At 36.5% G+C, this 26,847-nt stretch overlaps 1 protein-coding gene across 3 annotated transcripts in view; it reads right to left on the minus strand.

The window, feature by feature from the left end:
• The window catches only part of mybpc2a (myosin binding protein Ca), a 45,680-nt gene that overhangs the window by 7,624 nt on the left and 11,209 nt on the right, over positions 1-26,847 (minus strand). Inside the window, exons 2-25 of one of the 3 annotated variants that reach the window (XM_073828036.1) lie at positions 21,446-21,481; positions 21,324-21,338; positions 18,639-18,656; positions 16,365-16,385; positions 15,956-15,970; positions 15,422-15,505; positions 9,984-10,132; positions 9,788-9,905; positions 9,409-9,457; positions 8,555-8,611; positions 8,034-8,206; positions 7,409-7,541; positions 7,132-7,256; positions 5,828-5,933; positions 4,029-4,189; positions 3,718-3,883; positions 3,372-3,478; positions 3,263-3,292; positions 3,040-3,182; positions 1,228-1,387; positions 1,024-1,128; positions 725-913; positions 495-629; positions 193-360 (exon numbers count right to left, since the gene is read on the minus strand). In XM_073828036.1, coding sequence (XP_073684137.1) covers positions 193-360; positions 495-629; positions 725-913; positions 1,024-1,128; positions 1,228-1,387; positions 3,040-3,182; positions 3,263-3,292; positions 3,372-3,478; positions 3,718-3,883; positions 4,029-4,189; positions 5,828-5,933; positions 7,132-7,256; positions 7,409-7,541; positions 8,034-8,206; positions 8,555-8,611; positions 9,409-9,457; positions 9,788-9,905; positions 9,984-10,132; positions 15,422-15,505; positions 15,956-15,970; positions 16,365-16,385; positions 18,639-18,656; positions 21,324-21,338; positions 21,446-21,481 — 2,463 coding nt within the window. The remainder of the gene's footprint in view (positions 1-192; positions 361-494; positions 630-724; positions 914-1,023; positions 1,129-1,227; positions 1,388-3,039; positions 3,183-3,262; positions 3,293-3,371; positions 3,479-3,717; positions 3,884-4,028; positions 4,190-5,827; positions 5,934-7,131; positions 7,257-7,408; positions 7,542-8,033; positions 8,207-8,554; positions 8,612-9,408; positions 9,458-9,787; positions 9,906-9,983; positions 10,133-15,421; positions 15,506-15,955; positions 15,971-16,364; positions 16,386-18,638; positions 18,657-21,323; positions 21,339-21,445; positions 21,482-26,847) is intronic. The other 2 variants (XM_073828109.1, XM_073828181.1) reach the window with 2 other exon arrangements.

Raw genomic sequence — 26,847 nt, forward strand, 5'->3', positions numbered from 1 at the left:
TTTTTTAGGCTACTGCTACAAATATACCTGTGCTTCTTCTGGTTTTGTGGTCTAGGGTCACATATTAGCTAAAGATTCTTTTGCCAGTTTTCAGGAGTTTGAAATGGACTAAACTCCACAAACTCCTATTTTGACTCTTGAGAATGTCTTGTATGTTGTTTGTGTGCAAGTATGCATGTGCGTGAGTCTTACCGACAATCTCCCGAATGGTGACAGCTTGCGCCAACTCAGCCGGAGGGCTACGACCAGCGATGTTCACAGCTGTCACCCTGAACAGCATCTTCTCTCCAACGGGCAGCCCTCTGACCCTGTAACTATTCTTCTCAACAGGGGTCTCGTTGGCCTGCACCCACTCAGTGGCTGCGAGTTTCACCAGGAGCAAAGCAAGGGGCAAACCAGCAAGATATGTAAACATGTCAAAAATGATCAAAAACGATTACCTCAGTTCTGAAACCAAGACGGCACTATGTCAGCTCCACAGTAAAGTGCCTCACCTCCCTCAACGCAATATTCAATGAAGTATCCATCAATGCCACCAGCTCCAATTCTCTCTGGGGGAAGCCATTTCAGAGCGCAGGTACCATCTGTAATGTCTTCCACCATTAGGCGTGTTGGTTCACTAGTTGGTGCTATGAAGGAGCAGGAAAACCAAGAGAAGGAATTGAAATATATGAACTTAATTGAAAAAGTTGAGTTGTAGCAGACAATCTGATGAGGCACTTACCAATGGGCATGAAGGGTTTGGAGTTGGCGCTGGGCTGGGAGATGCCAATACCGTTAACAGCAAACACCCTCATCTCATATAACACACCCTCAATCATCTTCTTAGCCTCGTATGTTGTGGACTCATAAATGTCAAAGTTTAGCTTTGTCCATCTGGAAGAGCCCTTCTTCTTTCTCTCCATTAGGTAACCTTAAGAGTGCACAAAAGTCTAAGGTATGGTATGTTTCAAAAAAGCAAGACTGACAAAATATTACAAGGATGTATTATTGGATGTCAAGGATGGTGAGGATCTGTTTTACCTTTCACTGGAACTCCACCATCAAATTTAGGTGGATCCCACTGGATAGCAGCATTGTCCTCACCCACTCCAGTGCATTTCACATTCTCAGGTGGGTCAGGCACATCTAAACACAGTGATGAAGAGTTGTAATGAAGAGATCTGACAAAGCAACTAATGAGCACAAAAAGAGAGGGTTGCGGATGGTTAACATGCATGAACTCACCAACAATCTTAACCATGACATCAGCCTTGTCCTCTCCTGCTGGGTTGATTACAGTGATATGATAGAGGCCCTCGTCGGATCTCTCTGCCCCTTCAATAACAAAGCAGCTCAGGTTCTTCCTGGCCTCCACTCTTACACGCCCTTCAGCTTCAGAGATCTCCTGCATCACAGAAACACTGTGTTTTCAAGCAAGCTGATATACTGGAGATGTTTCATTTCAAAGTTGATTTTTACATATCCTATGTGATGTAGGAATATCATTTGTGACCCTGGGCCACAAAACCAGTCATAAGGGTCAATAACTTGAAATTGAGATTTATAGGACAATATTTGGCCGAGATACAACTATCAACTGATACAACTGAAAATCGGAATCTGAGGGTGCAAAAAAAAATCAAAATATTGAGAAAATTGCCTTAAAAGCTGTCTTAATTAAGTTAGCAATGCATCTTACAAATATAAAATTAGAGAAGTTCACTTCTAGAAAAAAAAATTACAGATAATTTACTCACCCCCTTGTCATCCAATATGTTCATGCCTTTTTTTTCTTCAATCGTAAAGAAATTATGTTTTTTGAGGAAAACATTTCAGGATTTCTCTCCATATAGTTCACTTCTATGGTGTCCGCAAGTTTGATTTTCCAAAATGCAGCCTCAAAGGGCTCTAAACGATCTCAGCAAAGGAAGAAGTTTTTTTTTTTTTTTTTTAGCGAAACGATTGGTTAATTTCTAAAAAAAGAAAAAGAAAAAAAAAGTACACTTCATATACTTTTAAAACTCAAGCTCTGAGTGAACTCTGTGTATTCCAGTTCATGACAGTTAGGGTATGTTGAAAAACTCCCATCTCATTTTCTCCTCCAACTTGAAAATCATCCTACATCACTGTTTTACCATTTTTTTGTAAGGGATGTTTGACCCTCTTTGTGCGTTCACTTTGTAAACACTGGGTCGGTACTTCTGCAGCGATGTATTACTATTTTGAAGTTGGAGGAGAAAATGAGATGGAAGTTTTTCGACATTCCCTAACTGTATTGACCCGGAATGCACAGAGTTCACACAGAGTTAGGCAAGACAAGCATTTGAGGTTAAAAAGTATATAAATTGTACAAATCGTTTCGCTAGATAAGACCCTTCTTTCTCGACTGGGATCATTTAGAGCCTGTTTGAAGCTGAATTTAAACTGCATTTTGGAGGTTTAAACTCGTGGGCACCATTTAAGTGAAAATGTTTATCCAAAAAACTTCTTTATTATTATTTTACTTCTTAAAATTTCTTTACGACTGAAGAAAGAAAGACAAACATCTTAGACGACAAGGGGGTAAGTGCATTTTCTGAAAATGTTTGTTCTGGAAGTGAACTTTTTTAAGTTTTGATACATTGATATTAGGAAATTTACATAATATCTTCATAAAACATGATAGTTACTTAATACCCTAATGATTTTTGGCATAAAAGAAAAATTTATAATTTTGACCCATACAATGTATTTTTGGCTATTTCTACAAACATACTCAAGCTACATAAGACTGGTTTTGTAGTCCAGGGTTACATTTCTGATAAACTATAGGAAAGACCAGCAAAATATGAGAGAATGGGGTCACCAGCATGTTCTTTCTGGGTAAGCTGGTTGACTCTTGATGGTTAAAGTAGGGTGGCGGAGACACAATTCGAAATACAACATATGCTGGTGGCCAGCACCGCTAGGGCTTTTCAGCAGGGTTTTCTCACTGAATCTGATATGAAAACAAGCCCATGTGTGTTGTTGGCTTCACATAAGATGAGAGTATGTGACAATTTGCCAGCAAGCTCTCACCGTATCTCCTTTTCTCCAGCACACAGTGGGAGGGGGCTCTCCTGTAATGTCAACATCAAACCGGAGCTTGTTTCCTGCAACAACGATAATGGTGTTTTTGTTGACATAGTTGCCAGTGGTGTCCAGGTGGATTTTGGGTGGTTCTGGATGATAAAAGAAAGAATTGTGGCATTAAAAAACTGTCAAACAAAAATATATTGTTGGATGCGGGTAAGACATTTACCTTGACGAGGAACGTAATCGATCTTGATCTCTGTGGATACAAAAAAATAGAGCTAGGTGAGTGCAGAAATTAAAAATTTGATTTAAAAATCTCTGATTCTCTCTCTTACCCAAGAAGTTGAGTTTGGCAGAAAGAGAAAGAGCATAACCGTCTGGTACAAAGGTGTAATCTCCCGCATCTTCAGGCTTCACATCATCTATCACCAGCTTGTGGGTCCTGAGATACCAGGATGAAAATGTTACAACAGCATAAGAAGTGCATGCCACATTATTTTTACCCAAAAAGCAATGAATACACTACTGAAAGAACAGAATTCTTTCAGTAGGAAAGAGCATAATGGATATTTCGATGACTAGTCGGTTTTAGCGTCCTGGCATAATATTGGTGAGGTCAAGGACGAGGAGAGCCTGCTTATGCATGAATCGATAAGGGTGGCAGTAAGTGGACCGATATACCTGCCGATGTGTGTCATTTTGATGCGGTCGCTGGGAATGACCTCCACCCCATCCTTAAACCACTTGCCAGTCACTTTCTCATCTGACACTTCACACTTGAAGACAGCCTGTTCTGCTGACTTCACTGTCAGATCAGCTATACTCTGCAAAACCTCCAGTTCCTTCTCTATAATAGAGAAAAAAGAAGAGAAAGAAGGACAATGACACTATTAATACTAAAAATAAATACAGAAACATTACTGAAATATCAGCCAAATGGTGGAAGGACTAAGAAGGCAGAATTGTCATTTTACTCAATCAAAAGAAAGTACCTTCCACTTCCAGCTCTCCCTTGGACTCCCCCCCGCTAGTGTACACATAGTATGTTCCAATGTCCTCTGTGGTTGCCTCATTGATGATGAGCCAGTGCTTTGTCCCATCTTTCTTAAAGCGATACTTTCCATCTCGGCTCAGTTCCACGCCATCCTTCATCCTGAGAGAGATGAAGAGAGACAGAGCCGGTGCAAGACAGAGAGGGACAAAGATGGAAAAAATGTTCATAAGAAAGCAAGGAAGGCAATCTATGCCAAGATAACTGAAGATAAAATAAGAAAGAGTGGGATGTGTACAAAGAAAACACGGATGGGGAAAAAAACAAGTTGGAAAGATGTAGAGCAAGAGAAAAGATTGATGGTCCCGGCCTTTAATATAGCAGAAAACAATCCTGAAATATACTTCTGATACTCATATTTGACCCTGGACCACAAAACTAGCCATAAGGGTCAGTTTTTTTTAAACTGAGATGTTTGCATCATCCGAAAGCTGAATAAATAAGCTTTCCATTGATGTATGGTTTGTTTGAGATCTGGAATTTGAGGGTGCAAAAAATCTAAATATTGAGAAAATCGCCTTTAAAGTTTTCCAAATGAAGTTCTTAGCAATGCATATTACTAATCAAAAATTAAGTTTTGATATATTCACAGTAGGAAATTTATTAAATATCTTCATGGAACAAGATTTTTAATTAATATCCTAATGATTTTTGACATTAAAAAAAAATCGATAATTTTGACCAATACAATGTATTTTTGGCTATTGCTACAAATATACCCATGCTACTTAAGACTAGGGTCACATATTGTATTGAGAAGATTGATTCTACTAGAGCTTTTATAATTTATTTAGCATGTAAATCAATGTGTATCTTAAACTTCAAAAGTGGGGAAAAAAAAGAACATTGTGAAGCATATACGACCGAAAACTTCCATCTGCTTGTCTCAACTTGAGCATAAATGCAGAAAAGCACAAGCAGTCACAGTGCTCAGCCACATTACTCATTTAAACAGAGAGAGGTAATGACAGAGAAAAATGCATAATCTAAAACTAAATGTGGCATTTATTATAGGCTAATAGGTTTTTGTGTTTTTTGACATAACCACAGTAGTTGCTAAATGAGTCATTGTATTCTATAATTGTTGGTAATAAATGGAAAACAAAAAAGCAGTGGGATAATTTGCTGTTTAGCCTATATAACGTTAATAATGGCTTGTTAATGGTAAATGATAATAATTAGCAGTGTTAACCTTGATAGTACTGAAATTTAGTCAGCTAGAGATGTATTGAGCATTTTTATTTGTACAGCTGGTAAATTTATTTGAAGGCTTGTTGACGGAACTAAATAAACTGGTGAACAATTGACCCTTCGCAAAGAGAAAAATACATCACGAACAAAGAGGAAACTAACAACAAGCCGTCAGACAAGACAGAGCAGGTTACTTTTGGTATGAAAGTCTCAGCATTCAAATTTGGTAATTTTTTAAGAAATTTAAACAATAAATAACATTTTGTGGCTCTTCAATGTGTTGTGACAGATCACCGTAGCACATCAGTTCAAGTGGGACATGAACCAATTATCTCTTCCTCTTCACTAGTTATAGCACGAAATAAACATGAATGAACATTAGAAGGTAAACCATGGAAAAACGTAAATACACACCATTTTACAAATTTAAGTCCACCAAAGTTAATCTACGCTCCTGTCTGTTTTGTTTATTGGACAAAATGGCTGATTCTGCGTTATTATTCGTCCAACTGACCAGGTAAGTGTTGCTAGTATGGTCCAGTATCTCACCATTTCACATTGGCTCCCTCATCAGACACTTCAACCTCAAACTCCACCTTCTCCCCGACCACCACATGGACATCATCCAACATCTTAGTGATGGTGACAGGTGGTTCTGTTCGTATAAACACACCAATAACTGGTAAATATATTCAAACACTGTAAAACAAACAACATTTTCATCAATGCACAGAGGAACTTCTGGGGCTGATGGCAGCTACAATGCCACATATCCATGAAGAAATAAGACAAAAATGATACAAGAACAACAACAAGACAGAGAAAAAGACAGAAGCAGATACTTGCCCTGGTGAAAAAAACAGCTAAACCAGCCTAGGCTGGTTGGCTGGTTTTAGCTGGTCCACCAGCCTGGTTTTAGCTGGTCATAGCTGGAAGGCAGGCTGGTTTTAGAGGGGTTTTGGCCACTTTTCCAGCCTGGCCAGGCTGGTCAGGCTGGTCTTAGCTGGCCAGGCTGGGAAACCACCAGCTAAAACCAGCCTGACCAGCTTGGCCAGGCTGGGAGACCAGCTAAAACCAGCTACTTCCATCTTAAACAAGCTAAGACCAGTCAACCAGCCTAGGCTGGTATTAGCTGGTTTTTTCAGCAGGGTGGATGGCTCAAGTAAAAACAGACAGCATAGACAGAGCTTTAAAGGGTTAGTTCACCCAAAAATGAAAATGCTGTCATTAATTACTTACCCTCATGTCATTCCAAACCTGTAGGACCTTAATTTATCTTCGGAACACAAATAAAAAATATTTTTAATGAAATTCAAAAGCTTTCTGACCCTGCATAGACAGCAATACAACTACCACGTTTAAGGCCCATAAAGGTACTTTCTTGAACACACACCAAAGACAAACTGGAAGAAAAGAAATTGTTGAATAAAGTCGCTTTTTTGTTTTCTTTTTGCACAAAAAGTATTCTCGCAGGTTCGTAACATTATGGTTACAACACTGATGTCACATGGACTATTTTATCGATGTCCACCTTTCTGAGCCTTGAACATGGTACTTGCGTTGCTGTCTATGCAGGGTCAGAAAGCTCTGGGATTTCATCAAAAATGTATGAAATATTTGTGTTCTGAAGATGAACAAAGGTCTTACGGGTTTGGAACAACATCTGGGTGATAAATTAATAACAGAATTTTCATTTTTGGGTGAACTATCCCTTTATAATAATCAATAGAAGAGATGGCTACCACTCAGACAGGACAGGACAGCAACAGAACAAATGAAACAGATCAATTTACAAAAAAGGGTGTGTGCTAATGATGCCGGTGATGATGATGAAGATGGTAATGACAGTGTACCTTGGACAAAGACCTCAGTGAAACTCTTCTCCTCTCCAACCACACATTCATACGCGGCATCATCAGCAAGGGTGCACTTGTTAATAGTGAGCTTACGGATACCACCCACACTCTCAAAGATATATCTAACAGAAAGAGAGAAATTCAGCACAGACCTCATGTAAGGCATCAAGCATCAACCATCAATAGCGGCCATCAAAGATGACCAGTGCACCTTTTGGTCTCTCAAAGTGCTTTTTATTCCAATACTTCTTAACACAATCACAAAGGCTCATACTTGGCTGAAGGTTTGATCTCCTGTCCATTTTTCAGCCATTTGACTTGAGCGTTGGGGTCAGCCAGCTCCACACTAAGCTGTATTTTCTTTCCTTTCTCCACAGAGTAAGCAGGATCCAGCTTCCTTAGAAAAGCTTAAAACAGAAAGAGCACTAACATATTCACTCCATTACAATATTCACCTGCCAAATTACATATTAACAAAATTACATATGTGACCCTGGACCACAAAACCAGTCTTAAGTAGCACGGGTATATTTGTAGCAATAGCCAAAAAGACGTTGTATGGGTTAAAATAATCAATGTTTCTTTTATGCCAAAATTCATTAGGATATTGAGCAAAGATCATGTTCCATGAAGGTTTTGTAAATGTCCTGCCATACATATATCAAAACTTAATTTCTGAATAGTAATATGCGTTGCTAAGAACTTCATTTGGACAACTTCAATATTTTTTTCAATACTTTTTGCACCCTCAGATTCCAGAATTTCAAATAGTTGTATCTCGGCCAAATATTGTCCTATCCTAACAAACCATACATCAGTCAAAAGCTTAATTATTCAGCTGACCCTTATGACTGGTTTTGTGAAGAACTGTGACTTAGTACATCCATCATGTGTCTCACCATCGCTCTTTTTAGGCTCCACCTTCTTCATCTTCTTAAGTCTTTTGAGCATGCCCCTGAGATCAGTGATGCCGTATTCAAAGGCAATCTTCTCGTAATCACACGGCTTGGCATTTTTCAGGATCTCCCACACATCCACGTCTATCTCAGGCTCCTCCTTCTGCTTCCTCTCTCTGAGGTACATGAGAACCAAAAATATGGGGAATCTTCATATTTGGCTGAGACTGGCTGTTTTTATGTTGAGTCCTAGTGATGTTGTGCTTCCGTCAAATTCTATTAATAAGTTTCTATGACCTACTCAAAACTGAGTTTGCAGATATAAATGAGGCTGCATGCATATTTTAGAAATCTGACTTACAGAAATTTCGTAATTTCGTAAATTTGATTTGTGCAGGATATAAATGACACCTGTTCATTAATTACAATGAGGCAGTGATTGCTATGTATGCAATTCGAGCTTCAGCTGTACATGAAGTAAAGTGAGAAGAAAAAACATGGAGGGTATAGAATATCTTCCAAACCTTTTTTTGAGTAAACCACTGAAGTCCAGATCACCTGCATCCTCTCCTGCATCTCCCCTACAGATAACAGAAGGCAATTGAACAAGAAAAAGAAAAACAATTAGGAGCACATCATGTTTATAATAAATACAGTTTACTGTATACTATAAACTCACAGAATAGACAAAAACTGTTATACAGTCTTAAAAAATAAAGTTTCTTGTCTTCTGTGGCTTCATAAAGAGCCTTTAACATCCATGGAACCCTTCCATTACACAAAATTTTCATTAAATTATTAAAAAAAGACATATATATCAAGGATACATGCAGCATCTAAACCGACATTTACTTTTTTGAATTTGGCAGACAGCTTTGTCTGAAATGACTAACATCGAATTAAGGATATACATTTTACTGATTCATGCATTCCCTGGGAGTCAAATCTATGACCTTGGGATTGCTAGCAACATGTTCTACTGTTTGAGGAGCTCGAAGAGCTGATCAAGGAGCCTGGCTCAGTCCTTGGGCTAAACATCGACCTCCCGGAGCTGGACCTGGAGCCAAACTCTCAGACATGAGGAAAAACTTCTCTCAATCAGTCCATGAGATTATTACTGCTCCGAAGAGCAGCTTCTGGCAACAGACAGCTCCCTCAATGATATGCAAGAGTATCATAATCATCTTGCATGTACTGTATGAGCATGAGGAGCATGAGCCGCTAAATCTACAGCAGCATCTAACAATAATGTCACACTGATTCACATTCCTCCAAACAAAGATGATAAACATCTTAGCAGTGTGTTAAAACAATGTGACATCAAGACATCTTACCAGTTACTAATGAGTAAGAGACACTGACACACAAACGAACTTACGATCGTTTGAACGCCTCCAAAATGTTTGTTTGCTGTGTCTCTTCAGCAGCTGAAGGGGAAGATGAAATACATGGTGATGATGATGATGAGAAACTGTGAGTGTTTGATTTGCTCCACAATCTGATTACTGTCAAAGCCAATAAATGTGTAGTGCTGATTTACTAAGTGCTGCGAAACTAACAGGAGTGGATCTAATCAGCTAAATACCTACTGAATAATGAATCAGCTCTAGACTTACAGTAAAGCGTGCACGCACACACACACACCAGGTGTGTGTTAACTGACTTTATTAATCTGAGATTATGTGCATTATAAATGTTTTAACTTTAATAACTAGCCAGATTCAGTTTGTAAATCTATTTGTATATGCATATCCTACCTTCGACAGAGATGTCAAATGTGCAGCTGTCACACTTGTCTTTGGAAGTGACCTCACAACGATAACCTCCTGCATCTCCATCCACAACCTTCACAATGGTCATCTCATAGGTGTAGATCTGGCATCAAAAAATATAAATGTTAACTCTGATCTGTAGTAAACAAATCTCCAGTAAAACACACAGTTCTTCACACACCTTGGTGTTTCTATCATAGGTTTCTTTGAACTGCAGGTGTTTTCCAGCCTTGCTGCCCAGATCCATCCATTTCCCCTTCAGCCACTTCATAGTTGGCTTCCTTAGCATTTGAGAGGAGTCCACCTTAGCCACAAATGTGACATTTTTCCCTGTTACAAATAAAATGACATGAATAAACATTGCTGAACTTTCCATATAGCATTATTTATGTGAATATATTAAACAATATGACACAAGCAAGAGTGCTATTGTTGTGAATGCTGGATATTTTTAGCACAGTTGTGTTTCTGATATTGGATGTATTCTTACATATAGTTCAATAAATAAGAACATTATAGCCACAATGTTGTCAGTTACCTTGTGCATTTCTGCCTAATTTCAATGGGAATTTTGCATAAGAATTGTACATCTCTGAACAACATACAATAGTTGCGCTTGGTTCCAGAATGAGCCTGATCTCATAATGAAAATGTACCTGTGGGAACGTTTTTGCAAGACACGTAATACATACCGCCATGTACATTTTGTGACATATTCGATGTGAAATGTCCACTGAGTGGTTAGTTTTGTAGTGTCACTGCAGTTCTGACTTGAAACATTCGTTGAGTGGCGCTAAAACTCTAATGCTCTGTGATGTTTTAAAACAATGTACCATCTGCACTACATCTAAACCTACCTGCCAGTATAAACAAAAAAACGAATGTGACATAAAAATGCTATCGCAAGCATCTTTTAGCTCTTTCATCGTGATTTTTTTTTACTTGATTTCATACCCAAGGATTACACACCGTAAATCCAATTCCGTACTGTATGAGCTAACAAGCAAGCTTGTTACATACGGAAAGAAAAACATCTGTAATCATAACTGTATACAAAAACAACTACAAATACTCTCTGTTTTATTTCTTTTGGAAACTGAATCATTATGTGATACGTGATAGGTCCGTGTACCTACGTATAATTGGTTTTCTCGTTTTTGTTTTCAAAACAAACAAACGAATAAATGATTGGTTTATGCAATATTTACATTTTCTCGGGAACACAAAAACGAATTTCATTCATATTTTCAATTTTGTTTTCATTACACGTCGTTCAAATGCAGATATTAAAAAGTCAACAAAACCAAATCGAAAAATTAAAGTTTTTTTGAACAAAGCGCGTTTTAGTACACCGGAAGCTCTCTGCTGCTTTACGCCTGAGACGGGCGTAATCATACGGAGCCCGCAGCGTCACCTGCAGGAGAAAAATAATCAATCCGTGGCGAAGGTTTTGCAAATTGTCCCCTGAGTTTATAAACTTAATTCTTAAACTGTTCCCTCGGTTTAATAAATCGTGCCCACGGAATAACAAACCGTACCCACGAATTTCCAATCTGTGCGCTCAGATTTTGTAAACCGTGCCTTCGGATTTTGAATCCCTACCCACAAATTCATAAACAGTGCGCACGCTTTCGCAATCAGTTCCCAAGGGTTTGGGATTTGCTTATTTAATAATAACATTAGCCTAACAGTGAAGCATGCATCTAACTCTGGGTGAAAAGCTTATAATAAAATCGCCAAAATTAGTCTACGTGTTCAGAATGAATAGTATAACACATTTCTAAAGCTGTAAAAGGTTATTTAAAAATAAAGCATTCATTATAATAAACAGTTTACTGTCTTAAGTGCACCCATTTATTTAGTCTATAATAATTATAATAATTACAAATCCAGGCCCTAGCCCTAGATGCTGGCCCGAGTTTATCAGAATTCAGTAATGGGCCCCAATCCGACCCAAACCCGACGTCTTTTTCCCCTCTTCTCACGAAACTGCGTATTGTTTCAGCTATTAAAATAGTCTAGTTTTGTATGTAACGCAAAGTGATTATATTTTGTTTCGTTTTTATTAAGTTAATTTAGAAAAAACGTTTGGAGCATTTTTTCGTTCGTTAAATATAAGTTTTTGATTTTTAAAGTAACGACCAAGCGGCAAGCGGCAGAGAATGAGTTGATCATATTGTGTTTGATCAATTTTGCCTTCTCAGATAATCACGACTTGCCTAAAATAAATATAGATCTAGGCCTAAAAGAGTTAAAGTATAAAACAATGTTAATTTCAACGTTAAAATAATATAAATGTGCGCTATTAGGCACAAATGCAATCGTTTGTACGGAGAGCCTCTTTGCAGGACATGGAGGCGCCAGCACAATCACTTGCATTTTTGCAGTGGAAACAATTTAAAATATTCCGTTATTTTTGCTCATAAAGGTATGAGTAATACATTATTCGAAACTGTAAAGGGTCTACTTTTATTTGTGTGCACTCACAATATCAACAAAACGTTGCAAACGGTGCTTGAAACGTTGAAAACAAACATGACCCCTCATGTCATCTCAATAGGAGTTATTCTCAGCAAAACTCAGCGAATACATAATTCACAGACAAGATACATGTATTTATAGAAAGCTTTAAATTATTACTTAACGAAATAGAACAAATCAAAAACAAAAACTATTTCATTATGTAGTCTGTAAAGATTAATTTCTCTCTAAAAGCGTCCAAAGAGGAAATGGCGATTGGCAACTTCATCCTTGCGACACTGACTCAGAAAACACAAGCGTTTTAGCCTTTATTTTACAATAATTACCAATAGGATAAAACACAGGCGGTGAATATAAACACTTTTATATTAGTTTATTGTTGAAATTAACATTGTTTTATACTTGAACCCTTTTAGGCCTATAGATTTTATTGTAGGCAAGTCGTGATGATTTGAGAAGGCAAAACTGATCAAACACAGGCTATGATCAACTCACTGTCTGTCGCTGTCTGCTTGGTTGTTACTTAAAAAAAAAAAACTTATATTGAACGAACAATAAAATGCTCTAAACATTTTTCTAAATTAATTTAATAAAAAAACTAAATGAAGCAACCACTTTCCTGAACTATTTTAATAGCTGAAACAGCATATAAGCTGTTTGCGTCACCGTAAATAATACTACTAATAATAATTATTATTATTTTAATTTATAGGCTAATAAATGAGTGCACTTAAGACAGTAAAATGTTTCTAATACAATAATTCATGAATGTTTTATTTTTAAATAACCTAGAAATGTGTTTGCAAACTATTCATTCTTATGACGACATATTTTGGTGATTGTATTATAAGCTTTTCACCCAGAGTTAGATGCATGATGTTAATGTTATTAATAAATATATATTATTACATTGCATTCAGTTTGAAAGCAAAATAATTAACATCACCGGTACAGTTTTGTATTGCTTTTTACCTTCTCCTCTCCAAACTCTATCGTTTTTCAGAAACGGTTTATAAACTCAGGGGACAATTTGCAAAACCTTCGCCACGGATTGATTATTTTTCTCCTGCAGGTGACGCTGTGGGCTCCGTATGTTTACGCCCGTCTCAAGTGAAAGTGGCAGCAGAGAGCTTCCGGTGTACTAAAACGCGCTTTGTTCAAAAAAACTTTAATTTTTCGATTTGGTTTTGTTGACTTTTTAATATCTGCATTTGAACGACGTGTAATGAAAACAAAATTGAAAATATGAATGAAATTCGTTTTTGTGTTCTCAAGAAAATGTAAATATTGCATAAACCAATCATTTATTCGTTTGTTTGTTTTAAAAACAAAATCGAGAAAAACAATTATACGTAGGTACACGGACCGTGATATGTACTTATTGGTACGTATTTTGCATCTTGCAAAAAAGTTCCCACAGGTACATTTTTGTCATGAGATCAGGTTTGAGTGTTTATGGTTAAACTTGCTTATTTTGTTCCGGAACAAATCAGTGTTGTGAACGAATTGGTTAAGTAAATGATTCAATGACTCAGTCATAAACACAGACACATTTTCAGATCGAATTGACTGAGAGAATGATTCAGTGACTCAATTAGAAAGACAGTCACCACATACTGACGTAATAATTTCAACTGCAGAAGTCACTAAAAAACCCAGGAATAATGCACAGACTGCACACACAAAAAAGGTTCTTTGGCGTCGTTAAGGTGCTATATAGCACCACTGCCATATAAAAACAACATTTTGTGTATTTCCTGAAGATAACATGATTCTTAATAGGGATGTAACAATATCACAATATAAAGTCCATGATACGATATGTATTGCGATATTTAAAAAAAAAAGACAAATAAAGAAATGGAAAAAAAATTTGAATGTGCATTTTAAAGTTAAATTATTCTATCTAATGCACTTTGAGAGTTGATGAGTTGAAATGAAGAGCCCCAACCCATGTTTTTAACTATAGGAAAACTTACGTGAGAAAAAAAGTCAGCGAATTCACTTGTACCTGAATTTTAAAAGGGGAATCAATCCTCTTTTTTATTTGTGATATACTGTCTCAGTCTAAATTACATACACACTGGTGTTTTAGGAAGCCAGACAAATTAAAATCTAATAAGAATAACAACAACAACAGTAATAGTGTATATATTGTAAAACAACTGCACTGTAAAATAAATGAAAATTAATATTTCACAGGTATATTTTATTGCTTTACACTACAGTAGGGAAACTGCAATACTTCTTTTCTAATTTCTGCTTGAAAGAGATACTTTGAATTTGGACTGCATTTAAACTGCTTGCTTTTAGCACTTTTAAGGTTTTATTTGGACAGAAACGGCTGTAGAGCTTTTATTTTGAAGGAAAACTCCAGCTTCAGTGAAAACAGCTTACAAAAACGCATCTCACTACAAATCTAGTGAAATGCTGTAATCGTCTGCTGTGAAAATAAAGACTGGTAAAAAACTGGTGGGCGTTGCTTCCCAAACACGCGCTAAACTCACAGTTCATGCAATAAACCAGTTCACTGCATTCACTGTGAACTGAAAACACCAGATCACAAGCTGATCACGTTTTGAAACGCGCAGCACAAACAGACTGAACAGATTGAAAGGATTAAGTCATATTGTGCTTTCGGTTTTAGTTTGTTTAACAGATACTGTGACAAAGTATAATGGCCCAAAACACAACTTTAATAAACTTTTAGTATTAAAAGACCTATCGTTTCATATCGTCATGTGACCACAAAAATATAAAGTTTTGCTATCACGATATCACAATATTGATAATATTGTTACATCCCTAGTTCTCTTATCAACCTTTTTGCCCTCAAGGCCCCCCAATAAGGAAATATTCCAGGGCCCCCACACAAGACCTTTTGATCTAAAATCCATGGATGAGAATGGGGTTCTTCTTATGGTTCTACACAGGACCATTTGACAAATGAGCTGTATAACACTGTTAAAGGTAGGTGATATATAGCACTTAAAGTGGTTCACCTATGATTACAAACCAATGAACCACTTTTAGTGCTGCATTTCTTAGAGTGCAGGAGCCTGGAAAGACATTATAAATACTTCACACAAATCTCGGAGTGAATTTAGAAGTGCAGCTGCGGACAGTTCAGAAACTCACCTTTAACGGCAGTGACAGTCTGAGGCTTTTCCACAAACAGGCCACTTATTTCAGACATCTGAGGCTCTTCTCCTGGGACATGTTCTACCAGCAGAGTCAAAGAAACAGTGTAAACCGATATGAAATGCTGAAAGCCCACATTAACGGACACTAAGACAGGCTATAGTCAACCAGGACTGAAAAGAGGCTGAAAGCAGTGAATATTTCATGATATTTACTATTCATATCGAGATGTAAGCAGCCTGGAGTAAAGCTTCCCTAAAACATTTAGCACCATCTAACAAAACACAACTATTCACTACTGACTCTAACCTTTCAACCCTTTCAGATCCTCAAACTGATAGTTTGCTCAAAAATAAAAATGGTGCCATTTTTGTTTTTTATTTTTGTGTGAACTATCCCTTTAGGATCTGCACTGGGATGTGAAAGACACTTACACAATTTCCTTTGCATGACAGATAACATTTTCTTTTTTTTTTTTTTTTTCATGTATATGTCATTGACAATACATGCTAAAGGATTTGTGTGTCTTACCATCCTCAGGCAATTCTGTATCAAAGAAAAAGAGAGAAAACAGATTGAAGGAAACCATTAGGAAGTTATATATGGCATGACATCATGGCTTTTTTAAGACTGACCCTTTAGGAGGCATTCATGTACACGCATACTGTACATACTAACACACATACATGTAAAAACCGATGTCCTTCTGCCCTTCAGTTTTTCAGAATGAAGAAAGAGCATGGACGTTAAATAAGTTATTTTCTTCTATATCCAGTCAATACCAATCAACTTCAGTATCCTGCAAACCATTATAATCATAGTGCTACTGATGAGTGGGTGTTTTTTTTTTTTTTGGTTGGTTGATGCTGGTTAAAAGTTAAATGGATGGCTTTGATGGCTGATTATTTAAAACCAATGTTTGCATTCTTTTCCGTCTCACCTTCAGAATCAGATAACAAATCTATAGGAAAAGTCACAGTAAATATGAAACGTAATATTACAAGCCAAAAAAATTGTCTCTAAATGGCTACATATACCCTCTGTGCTGGGATCAGGCCCAGATGATGTCATGCATTTCCATAAAACCAGAGAACAAAAGCTTCACCCTGTTTTATGTTTATGCAAGTTAATTTGATCAACTGAACAAGGACGAAAAGTCACAGCGCAATGCATAGTTTGGCTTATATTCAAAAAAGGTTTTGCATAGGGCTCTCTTATATAGTTTAGACCCAACCATCTAATTTTACAAAGATGATTTACCCAGTTACACTTAACCCAGATAAGATAGATGTTGAAGTAGTTTAACACTAATGTCAGCCACTAAACATGTACACTGTGAAAATGCTTGTCCAGCTCTGGGTGTCCTAACCTCATGTTGCTAAATGTCCTGACCCTCACACTCGCACACTTCAATGCTGGATCTCATTCACAGATCCAAATATTTCCAATGGTGAAACTTTCAGAGGGACAACCACTTCAGAGTATCAGTATACTGCTTAACCTTGGCTTCTGAAACCGTCACCACATTTCTAAAAAGATTCCGAGTGGTTAAAATAAAACATGGTTGCAAGACATCAAGACGATGTCCGTCATGGTAAATAGGTCATAAAAGTAACACCAACCAAATTAGTCTGAATGAAAAAGTATTACATTTATATAAAATACATTTTGTAAAATGGCCAGAGGTTGAAATAAAATGTTTTGGTTTATCCACACCAGCACACATTGATATATACCCAATCTAATAAACAAAGTATATATCCAGATTTACTTCAATTAAAATGATTTGTCCTAAACTACAATTAAAGTGATAGTTGAAGGTGCTGTAAACAATTTTAGTCACTGCTAACCTTCAAAGAACCAAAGCAAATAACTAATGTATAATAATTGACTATTTTATGAATTAATTTTGTATGTCAGTCAATGGAGGTAACCGCAATGGCAAGTCACTGTTAACTGACTGTTAACAAACTATTAATTACATGAATTTTGGTAAATGAAAGTTAAAATAAAACAAAAAATATGAATATATATGAACAATGACTCAAACTGAAACAAAAACAAAGCTGAATAGAAATATTTAAAAAAGTATTTAATGAGTCATTTCATTTGCCTAAAATTACTTACAGCACTTGTAAGGGCTAAAATATTTATAACATACTCTTCATCTGGATGCTTTGGCGAAACTTAAGTTGAATAGGCAGCAGAGACTGTTTTCTATTATAGTGAGTCTCAAAAAAAAAAAAAGCTGTTAAAGGGGACATCGGATGCAAAATTCACTTTTACATGGCTTCCATATAAATGTGTTTTATCGGAGTGTGGACACAACCACTCCACAAGGACATAAATCCATTCAATTTTTTTAAATCTCCAAAAAACCTAAACAGCCTCAATTATCAAGCCGTTTTGATTTTCTGAGCAGTATGATGTCATACTGATCAGGCCCCGCCCACGACCGCTGACAGACTGCACTGTAAAAAAATTTGTTGAGTAAACTTAAAATAATTTGTTACCTGGCTGCCTTAAAATGTTAAGTTCAGTCAACTTAAAAAAGTTTAGTCAACTTAAAATGTTAAGTTAAGTGACAACTTAGATATTTGAGATGATTCAACTTAAAATTTTAAGGCAGCCAGGTAACTTACCCAGCTTTTAAGTTTAACAAACCATTTTTAATTGAGTCAACTCAAATATTTAAGTCGTCACACATTTCAAGTTGACTCAACTTATTTGAGTTAACTGAACCTAAATTTTTAAAGCAGCAGGGTAACACATTATTTGACTCAACAAATTTTTTTTTTTTCACAGTGTGTTCTGTGTAAACATATTTACACCCTCAGCCAGTTGTACACTACCCGCCATTTTCTCTGCGCTCGAGCAGCTGTAGTGATAACAATGTCTCGTATCATTTAAAGAGCCATGCACCGAAACGGGCCGCTGTGAACAGAGCTGTTTTTGAGCTGTTTTGTGACCAATAAATTAACATGAATGAAAAACAGACTTGCTGTCATTCGCCAAAGCAATCTCAGATTTCAAACCATTTGTTTGCTTGTTGGTCTTGATTTGGCCAGTCAGAACCCCTGTGACAGACCTGTGGACCACCGACAGAGACAGTGACTGACATTTGGTCACATGCACAGTCACAGGAAAGCAACTTGCACATTGACAAATGAGCACACACACACAGCGAGCCAAAAGGAGTGTTTCTTTCCCTTACCGTCGCGGCCCTCATCATCTGAATTTAAAGAAACAATGAAAGCATAATGAGGTTAAGGCAGCACATACAGAGAGAGACGGGTTAAACACCAACATTATAACAAACTACATCTCAGCGTCTTGTTTCTGGAAGCTAGAGCTGGAGAGAAAGTGTAAACAGAACTGGGCAAATAAAAAAAAATAGCAGCATACCTGTCCAACTGTTTTGAATAAATGTGATATGTTTTGATAGATTGATTAGATGTATAATGCAATGACATTTACTGTTCGGGTCACTGTAGGTTGTTAACATGTATAAATTCATACAAATCCGCACTGAAATGTGAATCCGCACATCTGATTAAGAAAGTGCTCATGTTCACACCACATTACACTGTGTACAAATCTTACCCTTCACCCTAGGCTTTGGCTCTCCTCCACAGGGAACAATTTGTACCCCAGTACAGTGTTCGTTTTATAACACCAAATTCATAACATGAACTGAGAACTGCAGGTCCCACAAATTGTTACACAACTGTTACAGAAGGCTCAAATGCTTACTGATGCTCCAGAGGGAAAAACAATGCATTAGAAGCCAGGGGTGTAAACTTTTGAAAAGAATGAATTTTTCTTATTTTGCCTAAATATCATATTTTATTCATTTAGTACTGCCCTTCAGAAGCCACAGAAGATACTTCCCACAAGACAAAATAAGTTCAATTTACCCTGATCTTCAAATTCCAAAACGTTTTCAGCTTTAGGCTTTTAATGCCTTGTGTTTTCTTCTGGAGCATCATTGACCATTTTAACTTTTTGTAACAGTTGTATATGAGTCTCTCAGTTGTCCTCAGTGTGAAAAGATGGATCTTAAAATCATACAGTCATGGTTGGAAAGGGTTCAAGTACACAAGATGCTGCAAAACCAAAGAATTTGTGGGACCTGAAGGATTTTTATGAAGAACAGCAGGCAGTTTAACTGTTCAGGACAAACAAGACTCATGAACAACTATCACTAAACAAAAAACACAGCTGTGGATCATTCTGGTAACAACACAGTATTAAGAATCAATAATGTGTCAACTTTTGAACAGGGTAATTTTTATGAATTCAACTATTATTTTCTCTTGTGGACTATATGTAAACATCTTTTATGTGAACTATCTTATTCAGGTCAGTACTAAATAGAAAATATCATGCATTTTGTATGATCCCTCTTATTTTGGCAAAATAATTGTTATTTAGCTGATTCTGTATGTAAAAGTTTGACCACAACAGTGTGTGTGAATACATAGATAGAATCATTTTGTTTTTCAAGATTAAAAGGTGTTTTAAAACATGGATTTGTAGAATAACTGTTTACTGCACTTTCATATTTTCCACCTAAATGCTAGTTATAGCAGCTCCCACTGCAATTGGAAAATGACTCATATATTTTCAAATTAACTGTAATAAAACAACAACATTGTTTTTTTAAATGCAGGCAGCACAGCAATAATAAGTTCTCTACTACATAACAGCATATGCTGGGCTTTTGTCTATAGCGCATTTTCAGCAGTGACTTAAGTAGGCGCTAATGTTATTTCTGTAGGTAGAAACAATAAATTGTAAATTAGGTTAACTGTATTATGCAGACACAGTATAGTAAATAAATATGGTTCTGAATGTATACATAGTTAAATTCAAATGTATTATTGCCACCAGCACTTCTACTTATAAAGTCAGGAGTTAACTCAACCATATTATTAAGTCTTTATGTGTTACAGCATGATGAATGATGAATAATTATATTGTTGTTCAACTAAGCTATGCACTACATATGTCCAATATGTTCAAAGATTGTAAGTTCACTGCTAGTTAATTTCAGGTATAAAAAGATGTATTGGAACACATTAAAGGGACAGTTCACCCAAAAATGAAAATTCTGTCACTAATTACTCTCCCTCGTGTCGTTCCAAACCCGTAAAACCTTTGTTCATCTTCAGAACACAAATTAAGATGTTTTTGATGAAATCCAAGAGATTTCTGATCTTGATTAGACAGCAACACAACTGACACGTTTAAGACCCAGAAAGGTAGTAAGGACATCGATAATATAGTCCATGTGACATCAGTGGTTCAACCATAATGTTGTGAAGCTATGAGAATACTTTCTGTGCACAAAGAAGACAAAAAATAACAACATTCAACAATTTCTTCTCTTCTGTGTCAGTCCTCGATGCACATTCATGAGAGTACCATGATGCAAAATTACAGCTGAACTGCTGACGTTACATGGACTATTTTAACAATGTCCTTTCTACCTTTCTGGGCCTTGATTGTGGTAGTGGTGTTGCTGTCTATGCAGGGTCAGAAAGCTCTCAGATTTCCTCAGAAATATCTAAATTTGTGTTCTAGAGAAGGTCTTATGGGTTTGGAATGACATGACAGTAATTAATGACAGAATTTTCATTTTTGGGTGAACTATCCCTTTAAATGAATGTATAATTCAGCACACCTCTCACTTATTTCTAACCCCTTGCAGAACACTAGCTAACACTAACCACTAAAACACACACACACACACACACACACACACACACACACACACACACACACACACACACACACAGAAAGCTCATTTGTAGAAGCAAAGCTATCCCCTTGTACCCTTGACAGACTGAATGAAGACAAATGGCGTTCATAACAAGATTCAGAGCAGGTGACCCACCTTCGGCAGGCTTATCTGTGAAAAAAAAGAGATACTGAGAGTGAGTCTGACTGCTTTTAAATGATTCATTTCATCAAACAGATTATGAATATTTAGTAGAGTAAAGAGATACAAGTACAAACCAGCAGGTGGAGCTTCCACCTTCTCTCCCTTGGCACCTGAAACAAATGAAATTCATAAAGTCAAAACAAGTCAATACTGTCAATCTCATATTAGTTTTGTTAGATGTATATGCAGTATATACACATATGTGACCCTGGACCACAAAACCAGTCGTAAGGGTCAGTTCTTTAGAGATTTATAAATCTTCTGAAAGCTGAATAAATAAGCTTTCCATTGATGTATGGTTCTTAAGAAAAGGCCATATTTTGCTGAAATACAACTATTTGAAAATCTGAAATCTAAATATTGAGAAAATCACCTTTAAAGTTGTCCAAATGAAGGTCTTAGCCATGCATATTACTAATCAAAAATAAAGTTTTGATATATTTATGGTAGGTAATTGACAAAATATCTTAATGGAACATGATCTTTACTTAATATCCTAATGTTTTTTGGCATAAAAGAAAAAAAAAATCCATAATTTTGACCCATACAATGTATTCATAGTTATTGCTAGAAATATACCCATGCAACTTAACAAAAATGTGGTTTTGTGGTCCAGGGTCATATATGTAAATCATCAAACTGTCTGAGGAGGTAAACGATGAAAAATTGTACATGACTCAGACCACAATCAGAACAATAAATAAATGTAAAAACACTGATTATATATATATATATGTGCATACATCATCATAAAACATTTCTGACTTGGCCTAATCTATTTTTTTTAGATTTTTTTTAGAGGGCAGAAAGTATTTTGGAGTGCAGGCATCTGAGCTTCTCCTCTGTCCGTTCCTCTGGCCAACAGTAGGTGTAAACAGCTTTGCTACATCATGCCACCGTCACCTACCAAGTCACAATCTTGGCCTCGGATTGACTCTGGACCTGATAGGAGTGGCCGGACCTTCACTATTTAGCACTAAGGATATGAGACACCGCACCTGGCCTCGGCCCTAAGGGTCAGATTGCGTGATCTGCTTGCATACCAAAGTACAGACACATCTATTTTTGATTAGGTTTGTCTTTCAGATTGCAATATGTTAATGGGGCTCAGGCACTTGTGGTATATCTCCTCGTCCCAGAGGAGGAGTGGGATGCGACGATCCAGTGATTTATAAATGCTTCCTCTGCCTCAGGATCTAAGGAGCTGGCTAAGATGTCCACCCGAAAAAGGATAGAGCAGCAGGTTCACCAGACAGCTGAAGGTCACCACTATACACAAACAGGGACCTGTAACAACTCTACTGGGAAATACTCAAATGCTCTGAGCAGCTGTCACCTTACCCATGATGAATTGGTCTGGCAGTGTTAATTTGCTTGGCTAAAATGTAGTTAAAATTTTTTGCTGAGGTGGAAGACCCAGTCAGCTTTTCATAAAAATGGCCCTTTCCTCTTAAATCCTTTGCTAACACCACTGCAATGCTGTGCATGTGCTTTGCTGTTGCTATAGAAACCAATATAATTCTTGTGCTCTCATCTGTTGAACTCCAGTAAACATCTATTAATCATCTTCTGTTTCCTTGGTAAAATTCAGCTGATCAAGACAATCTTGCTGGTTAAGCTAAAGGAGTAGTCTAGTGGTGATTTGAGCATCCAAAGCCATACACCACATGACTTTTAAAATCTGACCAGCTTTTAAAACACTAGGCATCATACACTTACAGACTTTGTAAATGGTCACAGTCGTTTAGTGTATGATGGCCAGTTTTTCCTCTAAGGATCGTACACTACCAGACCTTAAACTAGTTTTGATCACAACAAACTCACACAGAAACATAACACAGAAGCCTTATAAGATGCATGACAAATGAAAACAATATGTTCTAAGAGTTGTCTTGTGGTGAAAAGAGCAACAGTAGTTCACCAAGTGCAACCATTCCACATCATTGAAATAATTTCGCCCCCCATAGTAGAAAAAATGTATAAAAAATATGGATTTTTTAAAATAACCTGAATCTTTCATGGGTTTTCTACTACATATTTCAGTAAGAGACATAATTTATGATATATTATGCCATACAAGTCTTAATACCTGGAGTTTCCTTTAAAATGTGTCCCAAAAGTTTACTGATGCAATATCATTGTTGTTATTGTGAAGCAAAACTTAAAAATAGTTATAATGCTAGTCTGTGCTTTTGTCATTGGCAATAGTTAAAATTGCTAATTTCTATGAATTTAAACATTCTTTGAAACATTTGGGATAACGTAAGTACTCAAATCAGCAAAATATAATATAATAGAAGACTATATCACTATTTAGTGGTTTTTAGATATCTTACATATTGTAAGACATTGTGCTTTTAACTAAAATAGCTTTAAGTACTAAAATCACTGCTCCTAAAACTAAAATAAAAGCCAAGCAAAAATAATAATAAAAAAGCGCTAATAAACATGACAAAAGCACATAAACAAATTACTAAAACTTTCCATTTTAAAATATTACTAATACTACAATAGTATATAAATACTACTAAAATAACACTGTGCTATACTGAGGCAGATAATTTCCTAATGATATTTTTTCTACTTAAATTCTCTAAGGACTCCTGATGGGCTCCTGATCTCCTGCTCAACTCTGGCTCTTCTCTGGTTTCCAGACGTCAGCACTCTCTCTATCTTGCTAGTCTTGGTCACCGTCACTGCTACATAAAGCCACAGTGCTAAAAACTAATAGACACGCACTCACACTCAACACAAACACACACGTTCTAAAAGTGTAGATGAGGTAAGAAGTCAAATGGAGGCCAATGGAGACCTAATGCTAAAACATGAATGCACAGAGATGTAGAGACTTAACCACCTTCACAGCAGCATTGTTAGTTTTAACTAAAACCTAAACTAAAACTATTAAAGGGGAGGCCTAATGCCGTTTCATGCATTCTGACCTATTTACACTGGTAAAGAGATGGATTCTAATGCTAAACATGGCCAAAGTTTTAAAAAAAAGAGTTGGACGTATGATGGAGCATTTTTTCGAGTATGGTCCTGTGTGATGTCATTAAGGGCGGGATTCCTTGTATAAGCAATTCTTCATGAAGAGTGTGCGCGCACACATCAACCAGAGCAAGAGCGCACTTCATTCAGATTATGGAGGTCAACGACGAATGTTTAAGTCAATAAATCATATCAATGTTACAGTTTGCAGGTGATAGCTACGTAAAAGCTTTGCATGCTTGTGACTCTTTAGCTCCACCCACAACACGCCTTCCGGAGCTCGACTGTTTTCGGAGAGAAGCAGTACTGTATCTGTTTTTTATGAATCTGATCAAACTAAATACTCTTCGGAGATATGAAGGATGCAATACTACTCTTTAAGTACTTAAGATTAACATGAAATTGGCAGAAACTGTGTTATGTCCCCTTTAAAATGATTAAAATGATGGTAATTGAGGTAAAATTACAATAAAATAAAATATAAATATTATGAAAAACTAAAAAAAAAATGTTAACAAACTTTAGAAATGTTGCCTTAGCGAATAACTCAATAAATTTAAAACTAAAACAGAATTCAATTTAAATATATACAGTTAAATATAAATTGAGTCAAACCAAAAATTATTTAGACACCAGATATAATTTTTTTTTATTTTTTCACTAGCAATAGCTCTTTTATGTAAGTGAGAATAGGAAAATAAAGTAAACTGTGACATATTATACCCAAAAATTACTGGACTACCAGCATTGATACAAATTTGATCAAATTGATCAAAATTTGGGACCAAAAATTATTCAGACACTTTGACCTGACCATGTTTTGTCTAATTTGTTTTCATACTCAAAGTTATCTGACATTATCAAGGTGGATTTGTTCTGACACAGTTTAACTTTTGAGTTCTTGTCATATTTTATTACCATTTTCTAAACTATAACGAATAAATTGTGATCATTTGAGAAACATTGAAGGTGTCTGAATACATTTTGGTTTGGCTTAAAAAAAAACACTAAAAGAAACTAAAATAAAGAAAACAGAAGAATTTGTAGTATATGAATAATACTAAAATAACACTGCACAACAGATTTTATTATTCTATTTCTCTCTCATTTTTTTATTTTTCTTTGAAAGGGACATACATGGTTAACAAATATAAGGAAGCCCATTTGCAAGCCTGTTTCCTCCTCCTCAAAACAAACTAACAAAAAGATAAATCAAAAATAAGCTTTAATATCTCACAATCTAACAGTATTTCTTCGCAAGTTTTATGTAAAACTTTATCTCAATTTTTTTTTTTTTTTACACTGATGGAGGCAGAAATGGACTTCCATAAGAGAGAGAAAGACAGCCAAAGATCATAAAGTCAATCAGATGGACAGAATTTAAGGCGGTCATGTTAAATTAGCACGCAGAAGACTCAGATATCTAAAAGTACGTTACATAAACAACATATGAGAAAAGTGTAAACGAGTGGTCTAATGCCCTCTCGTCTCCAATACCTCTCTCTGTGTCGATAATGTGAATCCATTTCCATAAATACAACATCTACGATTACATATACTCTATCTCCATCCTCATAAACTCCATATAAAGGCTGGAGAATATTTCAGTTTTTACATCCCTATTCATTTCTGTCTGATCCAAATGTAGAAGGTCCCATTTTGCTAATCCACGGCTGTTTTAGAGACGCCACCCCCGCTGGCTCCTGGGTCAGCTTCTGAAACCTAGCAAAACAACCACATGATGCCCTGAAATTGAGAGCAGACTAAAATCCAGCATCAGCATTTGAAACTATATCGTATTCGTGGCTGCACCCAGAATTTGCTCACTTTAGTTACATTAGCCTACAGCGTTAGTACTCTCTCCTTCACTATGCTGACAAATCACTCTCTACTCTGTGTTCCTCTCTCTCAGCGCTTCCTCACTCTGTTTGGCCGACTAACCTCTGTGGAATGTTCACGAAGCTAATCTCTTATGACATTTACTTCACTACTATCTGATATCTCTTTCTACACCAAAGGTAAAAGTCTTTTTGGAGCCATAAGCCTCCCGACCATTTAAAATACAGATTCGGTTCAGGTTGTCTACAAACAAATGAGAGAACATGTCATATAATAACACAGACAGCTGATTTCAACCATTTTGACAGGCCAATGGGGGAAGATAGACTTTCACAACATTGTCAAGTCTCTCAGACACATCTTGAGATGTGAAAGCAGAGGCCTCACTCTGAGTGGCCTTGAGTTAACATGTCTACCCACACCACTCTGCGTTAATGTCGACAAATGCCCCTCGCATATCACCACATATATGCTTCCATTGCACTCCGACTTGTCACATACAGTGTTATACAAACAAAACCTGAAAGGATGACTGAGTGTTTAGAGTCAGGCTCAAATGTGTTTCAAGTGTGACTAATACAAAAAAAAACTGCTATCATATACTGCCAATCTAATCCCCGATGAATGTTTTAAAGTGTCAACAAAA

Source organism: Garra rufa, chromosome 1, assembly GCF_049309525.1.
Source record: "Garra rufa chromosome 1, GarRuf1.0, whole genome shotgun sequence".
NCBI classification, from domain to species: domain Eukaryota; kingdom Metazoa; phylum Chordata; class Actinopteri; order Cypriniformes; family Cyprinidae; genus Garra; species Garra rufa.